Genomic DNA, 23833 nt, shown 5'->3' on the forward strand with positions numbered 1-23833 from the left:
TGAGCCGTTCCGTGGTTCCAGAACAATCCGTCAGGTGGTGCTACACGCCTCTATATGCTTCAAATCAAATGTAGCCTAACTGCATCCACACGAGAAGTGCCCTTTATTCACTGTGTTGGAAATGAAAGGTTTTTCTTATTATTTCTCTATAGTGAAATGCAACTGATTACATAAACTAGGTAGGTCTAGACCTTTTTCAACAAAGCATCATGCGAGTTTTGCGGCAACTTTGAAGTTGCACATAGGTGAAGAAGCCTAAATCCAAAATGGTCTGTTGGACTATGTAGGCTAACAGCCTATGATAATAGAGAAAACATCAAACAATATAGTTAGGTACTCCAAACTGTGATAAGTAGTCTATGTTATAGGCTAGACCCTGTCCCTACGATTGATGGGCTATGTGTCTCCTTGCCCAGTCTGAGACAAATCATTTAAAAAACATCGTCTCGTCCATGATTGACACATGACTGAAATCTGAAGTCCTGGCAATTGTTTTAATTCCACGCATAATACAGTAGAACTTCTCAGTTGAGGGAGATGTTTTGACGCGGTGTTTAGGTGTTGGGTCGTATTTCAGGCGCGTTGCTATTGGCGCATTATGTGATGCGCGCAGTTGACTGGCTGCGTGGTAAGAGACTGCGCTCACAAAGTACACGACCGGCCCTACAAACACATGCACTCTACTTTCTGAGGGGCGTTGAGTGGACATCGGATTTACTGAGAAAGTTGCAACCGCTTTGGATTAATTGTTCTATCAGAGGAGTCAATTATTCACCGATGTAAGTAGCCCGATCTAGAGAAATGCATCCTATAGGCTAGGCAAATTTAGCGCTAGAGAACATAATTTTGTATGCTGAATAATTTTTGTCTTCTTGCAGGATAAAGTAATCCATTTGGAATTCATACAATCAGACACGACAAGAGCAATGGTAAGTTTATTTTGTAACATTTCCAGATTGTTATTTGTAGATGATTGTATGTATTATTTTGTGTGAAGTGCCTATACATTTCATCCTAACAGTTGTACAGAACAGTCGGGGAGGTTATTATCGTGAGCGGCTGAATGTTGTGGTAAATAAATCCAAATGTTCGGCGCTTATAATTTTACGCCCCTCCGGTGACAGTTAGACAATACAGAGCAGCTGAGAATAATTGTAAGTTAAAGACGACAATTTGTTGGAAAGATGACAAACTCTTGTTATTATTCCATTTGAACTTTAAGGCCTAAATCCATTTCCTTAACAAACTTTTCTTGAGAAATACTGTCTTGTTTATTGCTTACTTTTCCCATAGGCTACTTAGTAATTTCTGGCCGATGCAGTTGCAAATGTCTGGAAATCAGAATATATTTTAGCTGGTTACTTACAATAGACATATTCAATGGTGCGTTATATATGTGTTATTGATGATTAAACAAGGATCAATAATGTCATAGACATGTCATTATCATTTCTGTACTTGCCTCCCTCCACCATATGTGTGGAGTCCTTCCTTCTGAGTCTTTTCTGTAGCACAGATATGGCCTTGTTTATTTATGTATTTATTTCACCTTTATTTAACCAGGTAGGCTAGTTGAGAACAAGTTCTCATTTACAACCGTGACCTGGCCAAGATAAAGCAAAGCAGTTCGACACATACAACAACACAGAGTTACACATGGAATAAACAAAACATACAGTCAATTTACATCAAAGTTGGATCAGCCTGTAGTGTGGTTTTCCACTTTCATTTTGAGTGTCACTCCAAATCCAGACCTCCTTGGGTTGATAAATTTGATTTCCATTGATCATTTTTGTGTGATTTTGTTGTCAGCACATTCAACTATGTAAAGAAAAAACTATTTAATAAGAATATTTCATTCATTCAGATCTAGGATGTGTTATTTTAGTGTTCCCTTTATTCTTTTGAGCAGTGTATAAAGTATTGAGTGAGAACAGTAGTCCTTTGATCATGATGCACTCTAATGAGCTTTCTATGAAAAAAGTTTGTTAGGCAGTTGTTTTCCGTGACAGTTCTCCTCTTTATCTCTCTGAGGTGGGCGAATTGCTCAGCTCCACATAACATCACATTTTATTTGTCATATGTGCCGAATACAACAGGTGTAGGTAGACCTTACAGTGAAATACTTACTCACAAGACCTTAACCAACAATGCCGTTTTGAAAATAAACAAAAGTAAAATAACAGTAGCGATGCTATATACCCTACAGAGGGTACCGGTACAGAGTCAATGTACATGTAGGCAATATGTAAATGTAGGTAGAGTTAAAGTGACTATGTATAGATAATAAACAGAGAGTAGCAGCAGAGTAAAATAGTGGCGGGGGGGGGGGGGGGGGGGGGGGGTAGCCATTTGATTAGCTGTTCAGGAGTCTTTTGGGGTAGAAGCTGTTAAGAAGCCTTTTGGACCTAGACTTGACGCTAGAAAAATACCTAAAAGTAGAAAAAGTCTATATACAGTGTGTGCAAATGAGGTTAGATAAGGGAGGTAATGGCAATAAATAGGCCATGGTGGCGAAGTCATTACAATATAGCAATTAAACACTGGAGTGATAGATGTGCAAAAGATTAATTTGCAAGTAGAGATACTGGGGTGCAAAGGAGCAAGATAAATAAATAAATACAGTGTGGGGATGGGGTAGTTGGATGGGCTATGTACAGGTGCAGTGATCTGTAAGCTGCTCTGACAGCTGGTGCTTAAAGTTAGTGAGAGAGATATGAGTCTCCAGCTTCAGTGATTTTTGCAGTTAGTTCCAGTCATTGGCAGCAGAGAACTGGAAGGAAAGGCGGCCAAAGGAGGAATTGGCTTTTGGGGTGACCAGTGAAATATACCTGCTGGAGCACGTGCTACGTGTGGGTGCTGCTAAGGTGACCAGTGAGCTGAGATAAAGTGGGGCTTTACCTAGCAGAGACTTGTAGATGACCTGGAGCCAGTGGGTTTGGCGACGAGTATGAAGTGAGGACGAGCCAACGAGAGCGTACAGGTGGGTAGTATTTGGGGCTTTGGTGACAAAACGGATGGCAATGTTATAGACTGCATCCAGCTTGTTAAGTAGAGTGTTGGAGGCTATCTTGTAAATTACATCGCCGAAATCGAGGATCAGTTGGATGGTCAGTTTTACGAAGGTATGTTTGGCAGCATGAATGAAAGATGCTTTGTTGCGAAATAGGACAACGATTCTAGATTTAATTTTGGATTGGAGATGCTTAATGTGAGTCTGGACGGAGAGTTTACAGTAACCAGACACCTAGGTATTTGTAGTTGTCCACATATTCTAAGTCAGAGCTGTCCAGAGTAGTGATGCTGGACGAGCATGCAGGTGCGGGCAGCGATCGGTTGAAGAGCATGCATTTAGTTTTACTTGCATTTAAGAGCAGTTGGAGGCCACGGAAGGAGAGTTGTATGGCATTGAAACTCGTCTGGAGGTTAGTTAACACAGCGTCCAAAGAGGGGCCAGAAGTATACAGAATGGTGTCGTCTGCGTAGAGGTGGATCAGAGAATCACCAGCAACAAGAGCGACATCATTGATGTATACAGAGAAGAGAGTCGGCCCGACAATTGAACCCTGTGGCGCCCCCATAGAGACTGCCAGAGGTCCGGACAACAAGCCTTCCGATTTGGCCTTGGAGCATTATCTCTTACCTTAACCAATGACTGACTGGTGCTCTCTACTGGTGTTTAATAACACCACAGTAATGGAAGGCTGCAGGGTACAGTTTTGCTGCTTTTTGACTGTTATGCCAGTGTTACGCTATACGTTCTAATGTTATGCTAGGGAAATTGGGTTTACATATCTAGGGCTGACAGTGGGGACTTGTGAAGAGCAGAATCAAAACAGTTGCTTTGTGAGAAGGTGTTGATGTTCATAGTGAACCATTGTTATGTAAATGAAAGCTTAAAAGTACCGGTGGCCTGGCTTTGGTCCCAGGTTAGAGCGGGTCCACCAGAGCCATGAGACACGCGTAGATGGAAACCGAAAAGTCTGAGCCTCTTGGGTAAAAAACCCAGGGTATTGTATTGAGCTGGATGAGTCAGACCTCCACACTATTGTGAAGAACAATGCACATGGCAGACCTTTCAGTGTTTCATGCGCCTCCAAGGCCCTGTCTCACTCTGTCAAACAGAGCTCTCCTCTACAGCCAAATGGTTAAGTTCCCACAGCTGTGATAACATCAGGGCATCGTCTCTGCTGATTTGGTCTCCTCACTGTGCCTCCAAACAGCACTCTGGCCTAAGACGGGTGAGGGTTGAGAGGTAGCAAACACAAACATGCTACACAAGCATGCTACAAAACATGGAAAAACCTTGTAGGATTATTACAAATGAAAGTTGAACAAATTGCATCATTCTAAAGCTGTTATTTTTGGTGATTTGTAGTACAGGGGGAAATGTTTTTTAAACAAGAAATGTCCTGTGCATACAGTAGCCTGTGTTCTGTTCGCTACAACACCCGAGTGAATGGGATTGATCTTGAAGTGTTGCCTTGTCACCTTTTAACCTTGATGTGATAAGATGGATTCAGTGGTGGTTCCCAAACCATCTGGTTGTTAAGGCATCCTGAGAATATTGTTGTAATGCAACTGAATGCTATGGAAGCTTGTGTCATTCAGACTGTGTCATTCAGACTTCTATATTTCAGATGATTTTGTGATGACTTTGATATGATTCATACATGGGGTTTCTTACTCCCATTGTGTAATTCCAGAACGGTGATGTCATTTCCTGCCGGACAACATGGGCTAATCCCGAAGGCATCCTGTGATTCTTGTGTTTAGTAAAAGATGTGTAATACTGAGTGCCTCTAAAAATGTATCAGTCTCTAGTTTGTCCAACCGAAAGAGGCAGCGAGGGTTTCCCTGTACATCCTGTTCCCACAAGCCATATTCTAATCAACTCAGAGCATACCGCTGAGAAGCTTCTCCATAAAGCTGCTCTGAGGTTTAGGTGGAATGTCTGACTTGATATGTGGTGGTGGTACGGCTGCAGCGTGTGATCTCAGCTGATTAGAATCTTGGTGCAGTGCTGGATAGAAGCACAGGAAACTACTTAAGCTTTTGGACCAGGAGTTGGTCCATTCGTTTCTGTAAAAGTGCTCTGTTACACATTTTGTTCTGAAATGTTCTTAAACCATGTATGGAGGAGTCAGTGTTTTCAGTCTGTCAGTAACCAACCTGTTAAATCTCTCTCCCTGTCTTTCTAGCTGTGTCTGCGGGACTCTGGAGACTGTTTGGTGGACCAGATGCAGTACATGATGAGGTCCTTGCAGGATCTGAAACACATGAGAAGGCCGCTCAGCGAGCCCTCCGGCCGTCCCGACGCAGTGACGCGCGTTTGCCAGCGGGGAGCGCAGCAGCGGGAGCGCCTGACATGCCTCCGTAGACCCATCTCTGAGGCCAGCGAGGCCAGCACCTATGACTCAGCTTGCTGCCTGGCCAGCCCCGTGGAGGAGGAAGAAGAGGTGGAGGAGGATGGGCAGGAGCGGCTAATGCAGAGCTCCCCTAGCAGTGAGAAGAGTATGGAGTTTGACTCAGGCTACTCAGAGGCGTCCTGGCAGGATGACGGCGTGGTGCTCAGGAGGACCAGGAATGTACGGGTGTCTAACTCTGCCTGCCTCCGAACCAACCGGGGAGTGGGCTCTGCCGACCGGATCCGGCCCAAGTCCACGTCGGACGCTTGTCTGGAGCGCTGGACGTCATTTGAGGCAAGCAGCGACCCGGAGGACTGGACCACGTCACTGCTGAGCCGCAGCAGGAACAGACAGCCCCTGGTGCTGGGGGACAACAGCTTCGCTGACCTCATTAAGAACTGGATGGACTTGCCAGAGTGTCCTGAACCAGCAGAACTCAAGCCCCACGCAGGCCGGCGCCTGGCCAAGGACCTCCTGGTCAACATGAGGAGGAAGCTGGCGGGGATGTCAAAAAGCGTGGAGATGAGGGCCAGACCAGCAGACTCCACCAGGGTCAGTAGAGCCGCGGCATCCCCGAAACGCATGTCCTGCCCTGTAGGCTTACAGCCACGCAAACCCTTCTTTCACCAATCCCACACAGGCCTGCATGAACTGGGGACGGACTTCTACCAGTTCAACGCTCTCATGAAGACAGGCAGCCGACAACCTATCATATGTAATGACATTATCGGGTACATCTGATCTGAGTGATGTTACAGCTACGGACTCCTACCACAGACTAATGTTATTTTATTTTTTATATGCGCTTTATGTGGAAATAATGTTGAAATTGTTACAATAATAAAGTTTTTTTTTATTGAAAAGGGAAAAAGTGTTGACTGCAATAATTATTAACTTTAAGTTTTCTTAAGTTTTCTTTTTTATTATTATGTTTTATTATTAACTATTAAGTTTTATTCTTAAATGACTAATGGAATAATAATGCATGCTTAGGATTAGGTTCAGCTGTAAAAAAGGTAGTGACATTCTCGATTACATCTGGGTATAAACACTAGCACATTCTTTAAATGACCTGTCAACTGACCAACATAATGGCAGTCAGAAATCTTGCCTTTGTATACCTGCCTATTTGAATACAAATAGCAGGTTGGGTGTTGCTGTATTGTGTTTCTACTACTGTCAGATGGGAAGTTGAACATTATATTTCCAATTGTGGGTTGTTAAGCCCTGTTTATACCTGGTGCTAACATGCACCCTTTGTCCTGATATTGTCCACATTCTTATTGTGCCCACATTTTTAGACAGATGTAGGCGATTAAAATACACATCTGATCTTCCTGACCACCTCTGGAGGTAGTCATGCACACATTGTCTCTGGATAGCAATGAAGTGAAAACGGATCTGGATGGTCATACTATTTAAATCATCATTTACCGGCAGCACCGCTGACTTAAGGCATAAGTAATTGTCTTAAAATAAATACAATCATATTATTTTGAATTCATTTCTGTTAAATCATTTGCATGCAGGGGGGCATTAGCTAATCTGGTCACAAAGTGGACACAGTGGATGGATAACAGACTAATTTTAATACAATGTGTAGATGTGACAAACTTGATCAGATAGGGATCGGATCATATTGATCAGATCACGAAACTCCCACGTTAGCGCAAGGTGTAAAGAAGGCTTAGATGTGTCATATGATGCTTAGATCTAAAGGGAGTAGCCCTGTAAATGTGCAGCCTTCTAAAGACAAGTTGTCAAAACAGTCATATACATGTACAGTGTTTAATGTAGCCACACACTTAGGGTTATTCAATCTGTATCGCTAAGGCACGCTAGAAATGTAAAGGTAATTTCCTATTAAACCGACATCTGCAGCGTTTACTGTGAACGCAATCTCCTCTAATGTGTGAACATTGCCTTGAAATTTAAATCACTCTGTACCGCAGAATTTCAGCGATACGGATTGAATAGAGCCCTTAAATAACTTAAAAGGATTTTAATACATTTACAACATGAACACATCAATTAATTTATTGGAATCTAGAAACAAAAGGAAAGAAGCAGAGAAGCACATTTCCTTTCTCAATCAGTCACCTAATGAACAAAATCTAATCAAATCCCTAAACATAGGCCCATATAGCAAAGTAGTGTATTTCAGAATAGACCTACAGATCTATCCTTCTATCCATCTGGGGGCTTAATTCGAAAGAGATTACTCCATGTGCATGTGAGACCTAGTGCTGGGTAGTTCTCCACAGAGAGAGACTGATCTTAGATCCCAGAGGGAGCGAGACCAGGAATAAGATGTTTACCTCCGAGGACAGAGAGGAAGGTCTGCTCATAGCCTCCTGCCGCGGTGGTTGATGAGCTCATGGCCTGGGTCCCCCTGGGGTTTCTGTGTGTGTGTGTGTGTGTTTGTGTGTGTGTGTGTGTGTGTGTAGGGGGGGTGGTTGTTGGACTGGGCAGCTGTGTCCAGATGGTGACAGATTCAGTGAGCCTCTACTCACCCGACCCTCAATATTCCAGCACAAAGCTGACCAGGGGGCCGAGGCTCTGACTAGTGCGGGGAACCAGTCAAGCAGACTCCAGCCCAACCCAGCAGGCCTGGGCCAACTCATCTAATCCACATGCCCTGGCATATCCTCACAGCACAACTTCCCAAACACAGTCAAGACCTGCACGCAAATCTAATGATGTTTGCAAACATTGCCTCAGCATCTGTCACTTGGCATTACCCAAGGCCCAAGTTGATAAGAACAGATAATGAAGTAGTCAAGGCTTGCCAGGCAGAGGCCAGAAGGAGATGCATCTCTCTAAATCACGGTCTAGTGGAGAGATCCCCTACAACCGCTTCAATCCCTCCTCTGCAAGGGGACTGGGTTTATTTTTGGACAGTTTAGGGAAGTAATGTGTTACTTCATCTCTCCGCGCTTCTCTATTTCCAGATGTTCTATGTGGGTCAATTTCAATGAGTTCCGACTCGCACTGGTCAAATCAAATCAAAGTGTATTGGCCGAGTACACAGTTCAGCAGGTGTTATAGCGGGTGCAGCCAAATGCTTATGTTCCTAGATCCTAATGATGCAGTAAAATGTAAGATCATTCTTTTACATTTTTTTTGACAAGAAATCAAGAATGGCGTGATGAATTTGATTAACAACCCAAATAGCGCTTTAGCAAGTCATCAAATGCAACCTATATGTATGTACACTGGGAGAATTTACACAACATCAGCTAGGAATGATATGTGTGGGTGATTTGAAAAGCCATAGTCAATCGATCAATCATCAAATAATTATTTTAGCAAAAACGTTTATCTTTAATTTCAAAATCCGTAGAAGATATGAGAAAAGAAAGGTTCAGTACTTTTGTGAAGCATCACAGCGGAGTTGAAAAATATATGGCAAAAATAAATCCAATATGGATGGTGTTAAGAGGTAGATGGGAGGGGTTTAATGGAGCTGAAGGGTGGGACTAATAACAACAAGATAACCAATGTAAAATGTATATAGGTTCAGAAATGTTGTCAAATAGCACAGTTACAAACATGAACCAGAAACAGAAGAAGGCCAGGACTAAAAACAAACAAAATATCACTAATGTGAAATAGATTGTGTCTGTAAAATGTGTATAGTATGTATAAACTGAAGGTAGAAGCCTAAGTGTTATTGTTTATTAGTTTACTCCAATTGGGGGAGGGTTGCGGGGAATAATAAAGGTATATTCTAAAAAAAAGTGTGTATATGTATGTACAGTTGAAGTTGGAAGTTTACATACAATTAGGTTGGAGTCATTAAAACTCGTTGTTCAACCACTCCACAAATGTTCTGTTAACAAACTATAGTTGATCATCGTTATGTTTGGAGGAAAAAGGGGGATGCTTGCAAACTGAAGAACACAATCCCAACCGTGAAGCACGGGGGTGGTAGCATCATGTTGTGGGAGTGCTATGCTGCAGGAGGGACTGCTGCACTTCACAAAATAGATGGCATCATGAGGAAGCAAAATTATGTGGATATATTGAAGCAACATCTCAAGTTAAAGCTTGGTTGCAAATGGGTCTTCCAAATGGACAATGATCCCAAGCATACTTCCAAAGTTGTGGCAAAATGGCTTAAGGACAACAAAGTCAAGGTATTGGAGTGACCATCACAAAGCCCTGACCTCAATGCTACAGAAAATGTGTGGGCAGAAAAAGCGTGTGTGTACAGAAAAAGCGTGTGTGAGCAAGGAGGCCTACAAACCTGACTCAGTTACACCAGCTCTGTCAGGAGGAATGGGCCAAAATTCACCCAACTTATTGTGGGAAGCTTGTGGAAGGCTACCTGAAACGTTTGACCCAAGTTAAACAATTTAAAGTCAATGCTACCAAATACTAATTGAGTGTATGTAAACTTCTGACCCGCTGGGAATGTGATGAAAGAAATAAAAGCTGAAATAATCATTCTCTCTACTAGTATTCTGACATTTCACATTCTTCAGATAAAGTGTTGATCCTAACTGACCTAAGACAAGGAATTTTTACTAGGATTAAGTGTCAGGAATTGTGAAAAACTGAGTTTAAAAATATTAGGCTAAGGTGTATGTGAACTTCCGACATGAACTGTATGTATATAGATATATATATATTTACCCCAAAAATATTTTGGGGATTGGAAATTATGCAGACAATTACATTGATGGAAGCAACAATCTATCCACGATATTAAACCTGATCCACCCCTTAGAAAAAATAAATAAAAAATAAGTAAAATAAGAATGATATGTACGTACAGCAGTAGATATATAGGAGTAAGCTATGTCTAGAATGCAGTGTATAATTAACATATGGTGTGTAACTAAAATACAATGTACATTAGTATAAATATTATGATGTGCTATGTTGGGGATACAGATTTTAAATACACAGTGTGAAATGGTAAGTGACCACTGGTTCATTGTCTCTATAGCATGGAACAGCAGCAATGGCTGTGTGTGTGTATTTGAGTGTGTGTGATAGCTTGTGTGTATAAGCTGTTCAATAGTCTGATGGCCTGTTAATATAAGCTGTTCTTTAGTCTCTCTGTCTTAGCACTGATGGACCTGTACTGTCTCTGTCTGTCGGTCTGTGCCGTGTGAACAGTTCGTGATTCGGGTGGCTACGGTCCTTAATTATGTTTTTGGCCTTCCTTTGACACCGGGTTCTGTAGATCTCCTGGAGGGTAGACAGCATGCCCTCACCACCCTTTGGATAACCATGTAGTTGAGGGCGGAGCAGTTGCTGTACCAGGTGGTGATGCAGCCTTACAAAATGCTCTCAATGGTGCATCTTTAGAATGGGGCCATGCCAAATTTCTTCCGCCGCCTGAGGTTTTTCAACACGATATCAGTGTGGCGAGACCATTTCATGTCCTCAGTGCAAGCCGAGGAACTTTAAGTTTTTGACTACATCCACTTTGGCACGATCCCTGATAAGCTCCTTTGTTTTGTTGATGTTGAAAAATAGGTTATTTTCTTGCCATCACTTCGCCATGGCTCTAACCTCCTCCCTGTTGGTTGTCTCATCGTTCTTAGTAATCAGGCCTAAAAATGTTGTGCCGTCAGCAAACTTGATGATTCAGTTGGATGGAAACACAGTCATGGGTGAACAGGGACTACAGGAAGGGCTGAGCACACACCTCTGGGGTGTTGAGGATCAGCGTGGCAGAGGTGTTGTTGCACCATCTGGCGTCGGCCCGTCAGGAAATCTAGGACCTCGTTGCACAGGGAGGGGTTCAGACCCAAGGCCCCGGGCTTAATGACGAGTTTGGCGGGCACTATGGTATTAAAAGCTAAACTGTAGTCGATAAACAGAATTCTTACATAGGTATTCCTCTTGCCCAGGTGGGATAGGAAAGTGTGCAGTGCAACGGCGATCACATTGTCTGTGTATCTGTTGGGGTGGTATGCATATTGTAGTGGATCAAGGGTGTCTGTTATGTTGGAGGTGATATAGTCCTTGACTTTCAAAGCACTTCATGATGATGGGGCGATAGTCTTTTAGTTCAGTTTCCTTGGCTTGCTTGGATACAGGAACAATGGTGGCCATCTTGACGCAACATGCCAGCTAACTGGTCTGTGCATCTTCTGAGGACACGGCTTGGTATGCCATCTGGGCTTGCAGCCTTGTGAGGGTTAACATGCTTGAAGATCCTACTCACGTCTGCTACAGAGATCGGGAGCCTGCAGTCCTCGTGAGTGGTGGGGGCCCATGTCAGTGGCTCTGTGTTGTTTTCCTCGAAGCAGGCGAATAAGGTGTTTAGCTTTTCTGGCATTGAGGCATCTGTGTCCGCGACGTGGCTGGTTTTCCATTTATAATCCGTGATTGTCTGAAGTCCCTACCACATGTGTTTTATATCTGATCCATTGAATTGTGACTCCATTTGTCCCTGTACAGTTTTTGTGCCTCTTTCGTTGTTTCGTGGAGGTCATAGGTGGTCTGTTTGTAATTGTCCAGGTTTCCAGACACTTTACCGAGGTTAAACGCGGTGGTTCGGCGGGTGAAGCAGGGATTTTTATTAATCTTGGAATGGAGAATATTAATGGTCTAAAGTATTTCTCCCGCGAGTGAGGCAAGAGATGTGTTGGTGGAATTTCGGGAGAATTTTCCTTGCATTTCTTTTGTTAGGAATGCGGCCTCGGGATATGATGTTTCCAGAGTTATTGAAAAAAAATGCACATTTTTCCACAATGCACAAACAGTAATTTCTAATTAATAAACTTGATTCCTCAATAAATCAAATGCATTTATAAAGCCCGTTTTACATCAGCAGATGTCACAAACTGCCGTACAGAAACCGAGCCTAAAACCCCAACAACAAGCAATGCAGATGTACGGGGGCTACGAAGCACGGGGAAGAAACCTAGAGAGGAACAAGGCTCTGAGGGGTGGCCAGAAATCTTCTGGCTGTGGAGATTATAAGAGTACACGGCCATTAACGCCAGATTGTTCTTTAAGATGTTCAAACATTCATAGTAATCACAGTGGTTGTAGAGGGTGCAACAGGTCAGCACCTCAGGAGTAAATGTCAGTTGGCTTTTCATAGCCGAGCATTCAGAGGTCGAGATAGCAGGTGCAGTAGAGAGGGAGAGAAAGCGAGGGAGAGTCAAAAACAGCAGGTCCCAGATAAGGTAGCACGTCCGGTGAACAAGTCAGTGTTCCATAGCAGGCAGAACAGTTGAAACTGGAGCAGCAGCATGACCAAGTGGACTGGGGACAGCCAGGAGTCATCAGGCCAGGCAGTCCTGAGGCATGATCCTAGGGCTCAGGTCCTCCGGGATGAGAGGGAGAGCGAGAAAAATAATTGGAGGGAGCAGAGATAAGACAGGAAAATTACACCCGATATAACAGTGAACATTCTAGTGAACATTCTAGCAGAAGTATTTAGCACTAACTGAAGTTTATTTAGTGCTTGTCAGATCAAACAGCAGATCTCTTTGTTTCTTGGAACCTAGATCTAGCATCTCTGTTTTGTCCGAGTTTAAAAGTAGAACATTTACCACCATCCACTTCATTATGTCTGAAACACAGGCTTCCAGGGAGGGCAATTTTGGGGCTTCAGCTTGTTTCATCGAAATGTACTGCTGTGTGTCGTTCGCATAGCAGTGAAAATTGACATTGTGTTTCCGAATGACATCACCAAGCAGTAGAATATATTGTGAAAACAATAGTGGTCCTAAAATGGAACCTTGAGGAACACCGAAAGTTACAATTGATTTGTCAGAGGACAAACCATCCACAGAGACAAACTGATATCTTTCCAACATATAAGATTTATAAGATTTATACCAGGCAAGAACTTGTCCATGTAGACCAATTAGGGTTTCCAATCTCTCCAAAAGAATGTGATGATCGATGGCATCAAAACCAGTAAGGTTTAGGAGCATGAGGACAGATGCAGAGCCTTGGTCTGACACCAGTTAAAGGTAATTTACCACCCTCACGAGTGCAGTCTCAGTACTAAGATGGGGATGTCTAAAACCAGACTGAAGCATTTCGGATACAATATTTATCTTCAGAAAGGCAGTGAGTTGCGGCGCAACAGCTTTTTCTAAAATGTTTGAGAGGAGTAGGAGATTTGATATACACTGATAGTTTAAAAAAATCATTTTCCAGGTCAAGGTTTGGCTTTTTCAAGAGGGGGTTTATAACTGCCACTTTTAGTGAGTTTGGTACACATCCGGAGGATAGTGAGACGTTTATTATGTTCAACATAGGAGGACCAAGCACAGGAAGTAGCTCCTTCGGTAGTTTAGTTGGAATAGGGTCCAGTGTGCAGCTGGAAGGTTTAGAGGCCATGACTATTTATGAATGTGTCATGAGATCCTCACTCTGCTATTGCATGTGGAAACTAACATTGCAGTGCGTGGCTAATGGGACATGGCTGGAGGCTGGGGGGCTGAATTGGTTATGTATGAGGGGACAGACAGGACAAGGGTGTGAGGTGTGGAGATCATTATCATTAGTCACCTGCTCTGTGCGCCATTTCCTTCAGAGCCCCTGTATTTTACATGGTGAAGGATGCTGATGGGCAGATAAAGCACGGGTGGATCTCTGTGAATCACAAAGACAGGCTGGCGGGAACCTGGGTGGTACCAATCACAGGTGATTGCAACAGGTCATTACAGAGGTCAATAATTCAATGAAATAAAATAATGGGCCATTTTTCCTGCTTATTTAATAACAGGAGTATGATAACAGAAGTGGAAAGCTATTGTTTATTTTTCGGAGCAATGCAGCTTCTAGAAATCCACCCCTTTGCAAAAATATTGCATTTCAACATCCAAATGCAGCTTGTTTGAATTCACCAATATAATTTATTTGATGTACCTTCTGCACTTGATCCAAGCAGATAAATATGAAGTGGCAGGAGTGTGTGGTTGGAATAGGAGGGTTGATACAGTGGCTCTCTGTACGGCTCTACTGTTAGGGCCTCTCAGGTCTGTCTCCTCTTGATGACATCATCTGAACAGGTACCTGATGGGAGGAAACATCCCACAGTCCTCGTCCTTGGCGAAGGAAGGGAAAATCTCCAGAATGTGCAGGTGTTGGGGGATCTGTGTATTGGTCACCTGGACTGACCACATCAGACACACTGCCATGACAATCCATTATACACATATCAACACCAGCCTGGTGGTTCAGGTGACTTAAAACAATGCTCTCCGTTCTTACTTCTAAGAATTGTTTTAACAATGAGTAGTGATGATTTTATCTCTAGTAGAAAATATGGGACATACTGTACATTATAGCAATTCAGAGAGATCAGAAGTCCTATAGATGTATGATCTCAATTGAGACAGTTTGCTAGAGAATTAAAGTAATTCTGCAGCAACAGGAAATGTGAATTTTTATGTGGATTATAATTAATAATTTTTTTTGTAGTTTCTGATACATTTTTTATAATGGCAAATCAAGTCTGACATTTTAAAGTGGAAATCGCCAACTTTAGTAGCCTTTTTATACCTTGAATACACACGTTTGCATTTCCTGTAGTGCAGGATAATTCTCAGCAACAGAAGAGATCCTACATCTGTATAAAGTGGTAAAGAACAGCTCCTGACTAGTCACAGCCATTACACTGACTGTGTCCTATAGCTAAATGGCCATCAGACAGAATACATATGGAAGGTTCTTCATATCGTCTGGATCTCAGTCCTCCATACATACAACTCATCAGGCCTGTAAACACAGGAAGCTGAGTTGGTGCCGGGGCCTGATATCCCAGGATGTGACTCCCGGAGAGGGCATTTGTCAAGCGAGGCCTGCTGTCCCACACTAACGGCCCTCAACCTCTGGCTTCACCCTGTCTTCTCTTAGCTTCCTCAGGCCAGGCGCTGGGCTGAACACAGGGCTTTCCGGGGACTGAGGTGTTAACACAAAGCCCCCAAAAGACATATGCTGTGTGTCTGGAGGAACAGAAGGAAGGGGAAGGAGGTTCAGGTTCAGAGAGGTAGAGGGGGCGAGTGTCAGGAAGAACAAAGCATAGACATGGGGGAAAGGTGGAGAGCCAAGAAATTGGCTGTCGTTTTACAAAGCTAAGCAGCATTTCCTGGTGTATACTAGAAGTCCTGTTTCAGAGCTCTGACACACTGTGTTTATGAACACATGGGTGGGGTAAGGACCTGAGGATACATATTCTTCTCTGTGTGCCAATGACTTTGAGTGAGTGAGAGAAAGAGCGTCACTTCATAATTTATTGCCAGCCTTCGGGTTGCTTTGCGTTTTGCTATGAGCGTGCCTCGACAACATAGGTACTGCCATGGCAAGCCAAAAGCGCATTGCTCACAGTTACTCAATCTTGCTCCTCACCATACGGAGCACAGGAAGCCTACAAACTAGGAAGAGCCATATCTCAGTCAGCAGTGCCCACTGATGCACGTGACAGTGTGGAGATGAGTCCCTCGGCACTCCCTTTCTGTTGAGGAAACACCTCATCCTGCCATTGCCTTGTTAACAAACACCAGGGCTGCTGCGTGTGTTGATGCTTGGCTTGGATATAACCCTGTTGTTAAGGTATTCCTACACACGTTACCACATTAGAAGACAGACTAAGGTATGGTGATGACATCTCTACTGGCTCAAAAGCTTTGTTTCACCACAGTGGTTCAGGACTTACCTCTTCACAAGCCTCTCCTTGTGATTGGAGTCAGCATGGTACAAGACAGCATTCCCATAAAATAAGCTGGTGATCTCCAAACTGTATGTTTGCTGCAACATGAAGAGTAATACAACATTGCATTTAGGATCATGGAAATTAGAGCATAATAAAGTTCCTAATCAGTTCATATAGAATAACAAGCAAGATCCAATAGAGTCTTACAATTGTTCTCAAGACACTTGACACTTTAATGAAACTGGGGTCCACTTGATATCCATCATAACCTAATGAGCGCAATAGTATTATTATTTTTTGCAAAACTGTAAGTCAGTGCTTTCACACACAACGCAATTGCTAAGCACCATTTTGCAAAACAGTAAACACAACTCTCTACAGGAGACGCCAAAGCTCAGTCGACAAACAAAATGAAAACATTTGGCCACAGCTGATACAAATGGCTGAATGTGAATATGAACCTCTTCTGCACGTGTGCAAAACTTGTATGCACAATTGTTCAATCAGCAGTCATGCATAAAAGAGGTCACCTCTGAGTTGTCGTTTGCAAGAATGGACCAAGTGAGAGACCGAGGGCAAGGACAAAGGAAAAGGTAGAGGGGCCCATAGAGGAACATAGTTCAGCTCTCAGTTACTGTAAAATGGAAAAAGGTCAAATAAAGCCATTTGTTGATGGATATTCATGCTCCTGGGTGACTTTCTTTCTGCATTTCTTTCTGCTTTGCTGCCCCAGGGCCTGGAGACAATCATCAAGTTTATCAAGACATTTTGCAGGAGAATGTAAGGCTATCTGTCCGCCAATTGAAGCTCAACAGAAGTTGGATGATGCATCAGGACAATGACCCAAAACACAGAAGTAAATCATCAACCGAATGACTTCACCAGAAGAAAATATGCCTTCTGGAGTGGACCAGTCAGAGTCCTTACCTCAATCTGATTGAGATGCTGTGGCATGGCGTCAAGAGAGCGGTTCACACCAGACAGCCCAAGAATATTGCTGAACTGAAACCTTTTTTGTCAAAAACGGTCAGAAATTCCTCCTGACCGTTGTGCAGGTCTGATTTGCAACTACAGAAAATGTTAAGTTGAGGTTATTGCCGCCAAAGGAAGGTCAACCAGTTATTAAATCTAAGGGTTCACATACTTTCCCCACCCTGCTCTGTGGATGTTTACACAGTGTGTTCAATAAAGACAAGAAAACGTATAATTGTTTGTGTGTTATTAGTTTAAGCAGACTGTGTTTGTCTATTGTTGTGTTTGTCTATAGATGAAGATCAGATAAAATGTTATGCCCAATTTATGTAGGAGTCCAGGTCATTTCAAAGGGTTCACATACTTTTCCTTGCCACTGTAAGTCTAGTATCAACAAATGGCACAGACATATAGAAGAGGGTTCACCATGTTTGGGTATATTTAAGCAACGAGAAGTGCCTGGGTGGCCACTGGGTGGTTCAAACCCTGAATGCTGATTGGCTGACAACCATGGTAATTCAGACCTTATACCATGGGTACGACAAAACATTTATCTTTACTGTTCTAATTACGTTAATAGCCTGTTACTAAAGCAATAAGGCACCTCAGGGTGTTGTGATATAGGGCCGCGTTGCGTCGTGACTAAGAACAGCCCTTGGCCATATACCACACCCTCCCCGGGCCTAATTGCTTAATTATACTCTAGTTAGTATTTATTGGGCCATTGTGTGACGATTGATTGAATTAACTTTTTATTAGATCAAAGGTTGTATGCTTTGGAGGAAGTAGTTGATTACGTGTCATGTATTTAATGTTTTGAGAATCTTACTGCTTTCTCCAAAACATGGGTCATTGTGGCCAACGTGTTTCAATTTGGGGCTACGTGTTCATTGTTTAAAAGAGTCCATTCCGTTTGAACAAATGTGCACAAGCACTGGAGAAAAACTGATTATAGAGTCTGTAACCTCAATCAACCCCTGAAGCTCAGGAAGTGGCGCAGCACAAATAAACCAGCGGATCTCAGAGTCCGGGTGTCAAAGGTTAAGGGAAAACTGGAGCAAAAGAGAGCAATGTTGTTTTTGCCAAATTCTCTGCCTCAAAATAAGCAGTTGGAGGAATCAACGAGTCAATGTTTTGTCCAGGGCAGGTTAGCGACATGTGGACTCCACAGCCTATGGTTGTTGTGTTGACAGAGTAGTCATGTAGTTGACCTACGTAACTGCAGATAACGCGCTACACTAAGCAGCTATAAGGGAGAGGATAAATGGAGGGTGTGACATCTAAATAGAACGATTCAGGAAAGTGTCAGACGCTGACAGTCAAAGAGCAAAATGACAACAGGGCACGTGCAGACAGGATCAGAATGCTTACTAAAGAAGTCACCAGTAAAGGCGTTGAATAAATCTGGAGTGAAAGAAAGACTGAGAGTTCCCATCCCTCATCGACGGCCAGATGAGCCACCCCATCATACCCTCCCCTCAGCACCCTCCACACTTAACTCTCATTGTGTTTGAAGAGATGAGGGGCGGCAGGGTAGCCTAGTGGTTAGAGCGTTGGACTAGTAACCGGAAGGTTGTGAGTTCAAACCCCCGAGCTGACAAGGTACAAATCTGTCGTTCTGCCCCTGAACAGGCAGTTAACCCACTGTTCCCAGGCCGTCATTGAAAATAAGAATTTGTTCTTAACTGACTTGCCTGGTTAAATAAAGGTAAAATAAGAAAAATGAGGGTGCCGAGGTCAGAGTAAGGTATTCCAGAGAAACCTTTCAAACGTCAAACTTTTCAATGACACACAGACATGCCATCACTACACAAACAATGTAGTATGATTGCTTTGCCTCACGAGTGGGTACAGCATCTGTCAATGGTTGGTGTGAAAATGCATGCATAGAATGCATAGATGCTTACATACAATATTTATACCAGTGTGTGTGTGTGTGTGTGTGTGAGAGAGAGAGAGTGTGTGTGTGTGTGTGCGCACATGGATGTCTAGTTTATCTAGTGATAAAGAGTGTCTTGTTAGTGTAGGGAGGGAGGGATGCTGTACTATTGTGTTGAAGTAGCTCTCCCAAGGTCATTTCACGTCCACGGTTTTTATTTTTAAATCACTGAGATACACTACATGACCAAAAGTATGCTTGTCGAACATCTCATTCCAAAATCATTGGGTATTAATATGGAGTTGGTACCCATTTGCTGCTATAAAAGCCTCCACTTTTCTGGGAATGATTTCCACTAGATGTTGGAAGATTGCTGTGGGGTCTTGCCTCCATTCAGTCACATGAGCAATCCTGAGGTCGGGCACTGATGTTGGGCGATTAGGCCTGGCTCGCAGTCGGCGTTCCAATTCATCTAAAAGGTGTTTGATGGGGTTGAGGTCAGGGCTCTGTGCAGGCTAGTCAAGTTCTCCCACACCGATCTCGACAAACCATTTCTGTATGGACCTCGCTTTGTGCATCTGGGCGTTGTCATGCTGAAACAGAAAAGGGCCTTCCCCAAACTATTGCCACAAAGTTGGAAGCAGAGAATCGTCTAGAATGTCGTTGTATACTGTAGCATTAAGATTTCCCTTCACTAGAACTAAGGGGCCTAGCCGGAACCATGAAAAACAGCCCCAGACCATTATTCCTCTTCCACCAAACTTTACAGTTTGCACTATGCATTGGGGCAGGTAGTGTTCTCCTGGCATCCACCAAACCCAGATTCGTCCGTCGGACGACCAGCTGGTGAAGCATGATTCATCACTCCAGAGAACACGTTTCCACTGCTCCAGAGTCTAATGGCGGACAGATTTACACCACTCCAGCTGACGCTACTCGGCCATGGAAACCCATTTCATGAAGCTCCTGACGAACAGTTATTGTGCTGATATTACTTCCGGAGGCAGTTTGGAACTCGGTAGTGAGTGTTGCAACCACCATTTTTACGCGCTTCGAACTTTAGTACTCGGCGGTCCCGTTCTGTGAGCTTGTGTGGCCTACCACTTCGCTGCTGATCCGTTGTTGCTCTTAGACGTTTCCACTTCACAATAACAGCACTTAGTTGACCGGGGCAGTTCAAGCAGGGCAGAAAGTTGATGATCTGACTTGTTACAAATGTTGCATCCTATGACGTGCCACGTGGAAAGTCCATTCTACTGCCAATGTTTTGCTATGGAGATTGCATGGCTGTGTGCTCGAGTTTATTCACCTGTCAGCAACTGGTGTGGCTGAAATTGCCAAATCCACTAATTTGAAGAGATGAACACATACTTTGTATATATAGTGTACGTACTGTATATATGAGCTATATTTGTTTTTCCTTTCCACGGTCACGTTTACCCTGAACCAGGAAGTCATTGCACAGGAAGTAGGCCTACTCCTTTCCTGCAACCTGCTAATAGACACAACACACACACACAGTCAGAACACCTTGTACATCAAATATCAGTCAGGAGAGACATCTTCCCAAAACAAGAACTGCAGCAATGGACAATTGTATTTATTTATTCAACTAGGCAAGTCAGTTAAGAACAAATCCTTATTTACAATGACGGCCTACCCTGGCCAAACCTAGACGACGCTGGGCCAATTGTGCGCCACTCTATGGGACTCCCAATCACAACCAGATGTGATACAGCCTGGATTCTGCACTGTCGGTTAGGGGCTCGTAAGTAAGCATTTCACTATAAGGTCTAACTGTTGTATTCTGCGCATGTGACTAATACAATTTGATTGTAACCAGGGACTGAGATGCAGTGCCTTAGACCGCTGCACCACTCGGGAGCCCAACCTCAGCAGTGAGATCAGTTGCCCAATAAAACTAAGCAATGTGAAGTACAATATTTGCTTTATATCACCAACACTGGATAGGTGCAGTGAAATGTGTTGTTTTACAGGGTCAGCCATAGTAGTACAGTGCCCCTGGAGCAAATGATGATTAAGTGCCTTGCTCAAGGACACACTGCCAGATTTGTTACCTTGATGGCTTGGGTATTTGAACCAGAAACAGAGAGAGGAATATTATATCTCACATGGGGTGAATAAAGCTACATTATAAATTAAAGGGATGGAAAACCTGCAGTTTGGACACGGGGCTACCCTCCCATTATGTACATACCTTCCCTTTCTCTTAAAGGGTCATTTCACAATATCATATTCATCCTCTCCAGCACCACCCCAACATTAAAACATGTGAAGATGACACGTTACTATGCTTTGTGGTAAAAAGATAAGAGAAAGATAAGCGTTTCCTTTGACATCAACAACCAATTAGTAGACCAGTGGTAAGCAATTAGAAAGCAATGCCTGCTCATAATTGGTCAAAATCACACGATGCACACTGATGTCATTGGAAACATATCTTCCTCTATATTTTTAACTACAAAACATATGAACACACCATTTTCACATATGTTGATGTTGGGGTGATGGTTGAGATGCTGAAAATTAAGTAAATAAAGTTGAAGAATGTGATGAAGTCCACACCTCTGTGACTCTGAATCCGCTGCTTCTACTGTGAAATAACACAGGAATTTTCCAGAAACTTGGCCAGACTGCACATCAAATGTAGTAACAGTGAGGGGCTTTAGTAAAGAGTTTTATGGGCCAATTTCCCTTCAGTATTTCCTGAAGCAGTGTGTAAGTCTGCCAGTTCATAAAGAGACTGTCTCTAAGTCTGGCTGTTGGACTGGAACAGTTTACTCAGACCAAGGGGTACAGGCAGGGTGGAAAACATAGATAGACAGAGATGTGCTTTATCCTGTCCAGTCTGGGCTCTAAGCCAGCTTCCACTCCCTAAACTCTTATTTTAAACTAGGTCTGCATATTCGAGAGGAAACACAACAGTGCTGCAACACCACAGAAGAGTTACACATAAATGACAGTAGACGTGTCATTATGAATGTTGGGATACATGAGTAATTATCGAGTTGTGTTCGTTCTGTTGGTTTCTAGCTTGAAATGCACTTATTCATGTTACCGTACCAGTCCTTAGTGAGGGCTTTACATGTATAAGAAATGTATATGCTGGGGGTCAAGGAAGGGTAAAGAGGAACTTGGTGTGCAGAAAGTGACTGAGTGAGAAAAGGGGAAGGGCAGAAAGTTCATTTTCTGTTCAAATATATTATTGTCGAATATGAATGTTGCTAAGGAGGGCGTTAAAGGCAACAGTCTAGTTTCAGTTCTTGATAAGGCAGACCAGTTGCTGCGGAGCCAGGACCATGAGGGATGTAGAACTCGAGACAAGGTCAACAGTTGAAGAGAGAAGACACTGCTGGGAGGGGGGTCACAGGCCCTCCCCGAAGACCATCTGATTACAGTCCTATTTCACACACACACACACACACACACACACACTAGTTGCTGCGGAGCCAGGACCATGAGGGATGTAGAACTCGAGACAAGGTCAACAGTTGAAGAGAGAAGACACTGCTGGGAGGGGGGTCACAGGCCCTCCCTGAAGACCATCTGAATACAGTCCTATCTCACACACACACACACACACACACACACACACACACACACACACACACACACACACACACACACACACACACACACACACACACACACACACACACACACACACATACACACACACACACACATACACACGAGGGTCCAGGACTGAGGCAGGGCCATGACAATACGAGTAAGAGGAACCTACTGTGTTTCTGCCTAACACCAAAGAAGGATTGGTTATCTTAGATATGCAAGGAGGGGTGACTCCGCCTAGTCGTGAGGTATAAAGATGTGCTTGAGTGGCTTGTATGTTGTCTTTGCAGCTGTATGACCAAATGGGGTGAATAAACTTGGTTTGAGCTTTTTCTAGAGGTCCTTGAGTTTTTACTCTGTTTGTTCAGTACCAAACAGCATGTCATCAATACACCCAGAATGCAACACTAATGCCAACCAAAGCCTGTCTAATGGGAGTAATGGGCTTCATAACCCTAAAATAGCCAGAACATAGAGCTTCTGTCAGTATTCTACTGAGCTATATGAAGCTCATCGTCAAGGTGTGTTGGCTGGGAGACCTCTGGTTTTATGCCATGATTATACCAGGCACTACATCTAGCAATCAAACCATTCATTTTCAATGGGGGGGAGCAGACATATACACCCAGCGACTTAATGGTCAGTGACGACGATCTCAGTGACAGGAGTTCAAATTATCAGTGACGCGACTGCTCAAAACCAATCGGCGAAGGGAGCTAGCTTTGACACTATGCTAGATGAGGTGATGTTATACATGCTGTTTGGAATATACACTAAGTGCAGTGGCGGCTGGTGGGAGGAGCTGATGGAGGACGGTCTAAATGCTGCACAGCCAATAAAGACGTAGGATCGACCGTGCAGCGTCTTTTACCCTACAAGGTCCGGAGCCTGCTGATTCTCTGTTCTACATGATAATTAACTGCACACACCTGGTGTCCCAGGTCTAAATCAGTCCCTGATTAGAGGGGAACAATGAAATATGCGGTGGAACTGGCTTCGAGGTCCAGAGTTTAGTTGGAGGGCCATAAAGGATCAAGCTGCGATGGCCTCTAACCCCAACCACTGTTCCTCTAACAGGATCAATCCCAGTACTCTAAACACAGTCCGACAATGCCTCATCATAGCAATCCAGTTAAAGCTCAGCAAACATTTTTGCTTCTGTTGCCACCAGATGGACATGACTCCAGTGGCGTCACGTGACCCAGCGGTTTACCATCAACATCCTAATCCTCTCTCAGGCTCCATGTGCACAACCCGAAGGAAAGTGTCAAGTCACCTGACCACGGCAGTGCCACTCACACGAGAACGTGTCAAAATATGTCGCTTCCTGGGCCTAACCAA

At 43.5% G+C, this 23833-nt stretch overlaps 1 protein-coding gene across 1 annotated transcript; it reads left to right on the forward strand.

The window, feature by feature from the left end:
* The first annotated feature begins 112 nt into the window (after nucleotides 1–112).
* On the forward strand, nucleotides 113–6279 carry LOC110527785 (PAK4-inhibitor inka2). The gene is made up of 3 exons (XM_021609290.3): nucleotides 113–779; nucleotides 879–929; nucleotides 5202–6279. Exons 2-3 carry the CDS (start codon nucleotides 927–929, stop codon nucleotides 6147–6149), a joined length of 951 nt encoding a protein of 316 aa, XP_021464965.3. The 5' UTR covers nucleotides 113–779; nucleotides 879–926; the 3' UTR covers nucleotides 6150–6279.
* The last annotated feature ends 17554 nt before the right edge of the window (nucleotides 6280–23833 follow it).

The sequence above is a fragment of the Oncorhynchus mykiss genome, chromosome 7, assembly GCF_057628025.1.
Source record: "Oncorhynchus mykiss isolate SJ-2025 chromosome 7, ASM5762802v1, whole genome shotgun sequence".
Classification (NCBI taxonomy): domain Eukaryota; kingdom Metazoa; phylum Chordata; class Actinopteri; order Salmoniformes; family Salmonidae; genus Oncorhynchus; species Oncorhynchus mykiss.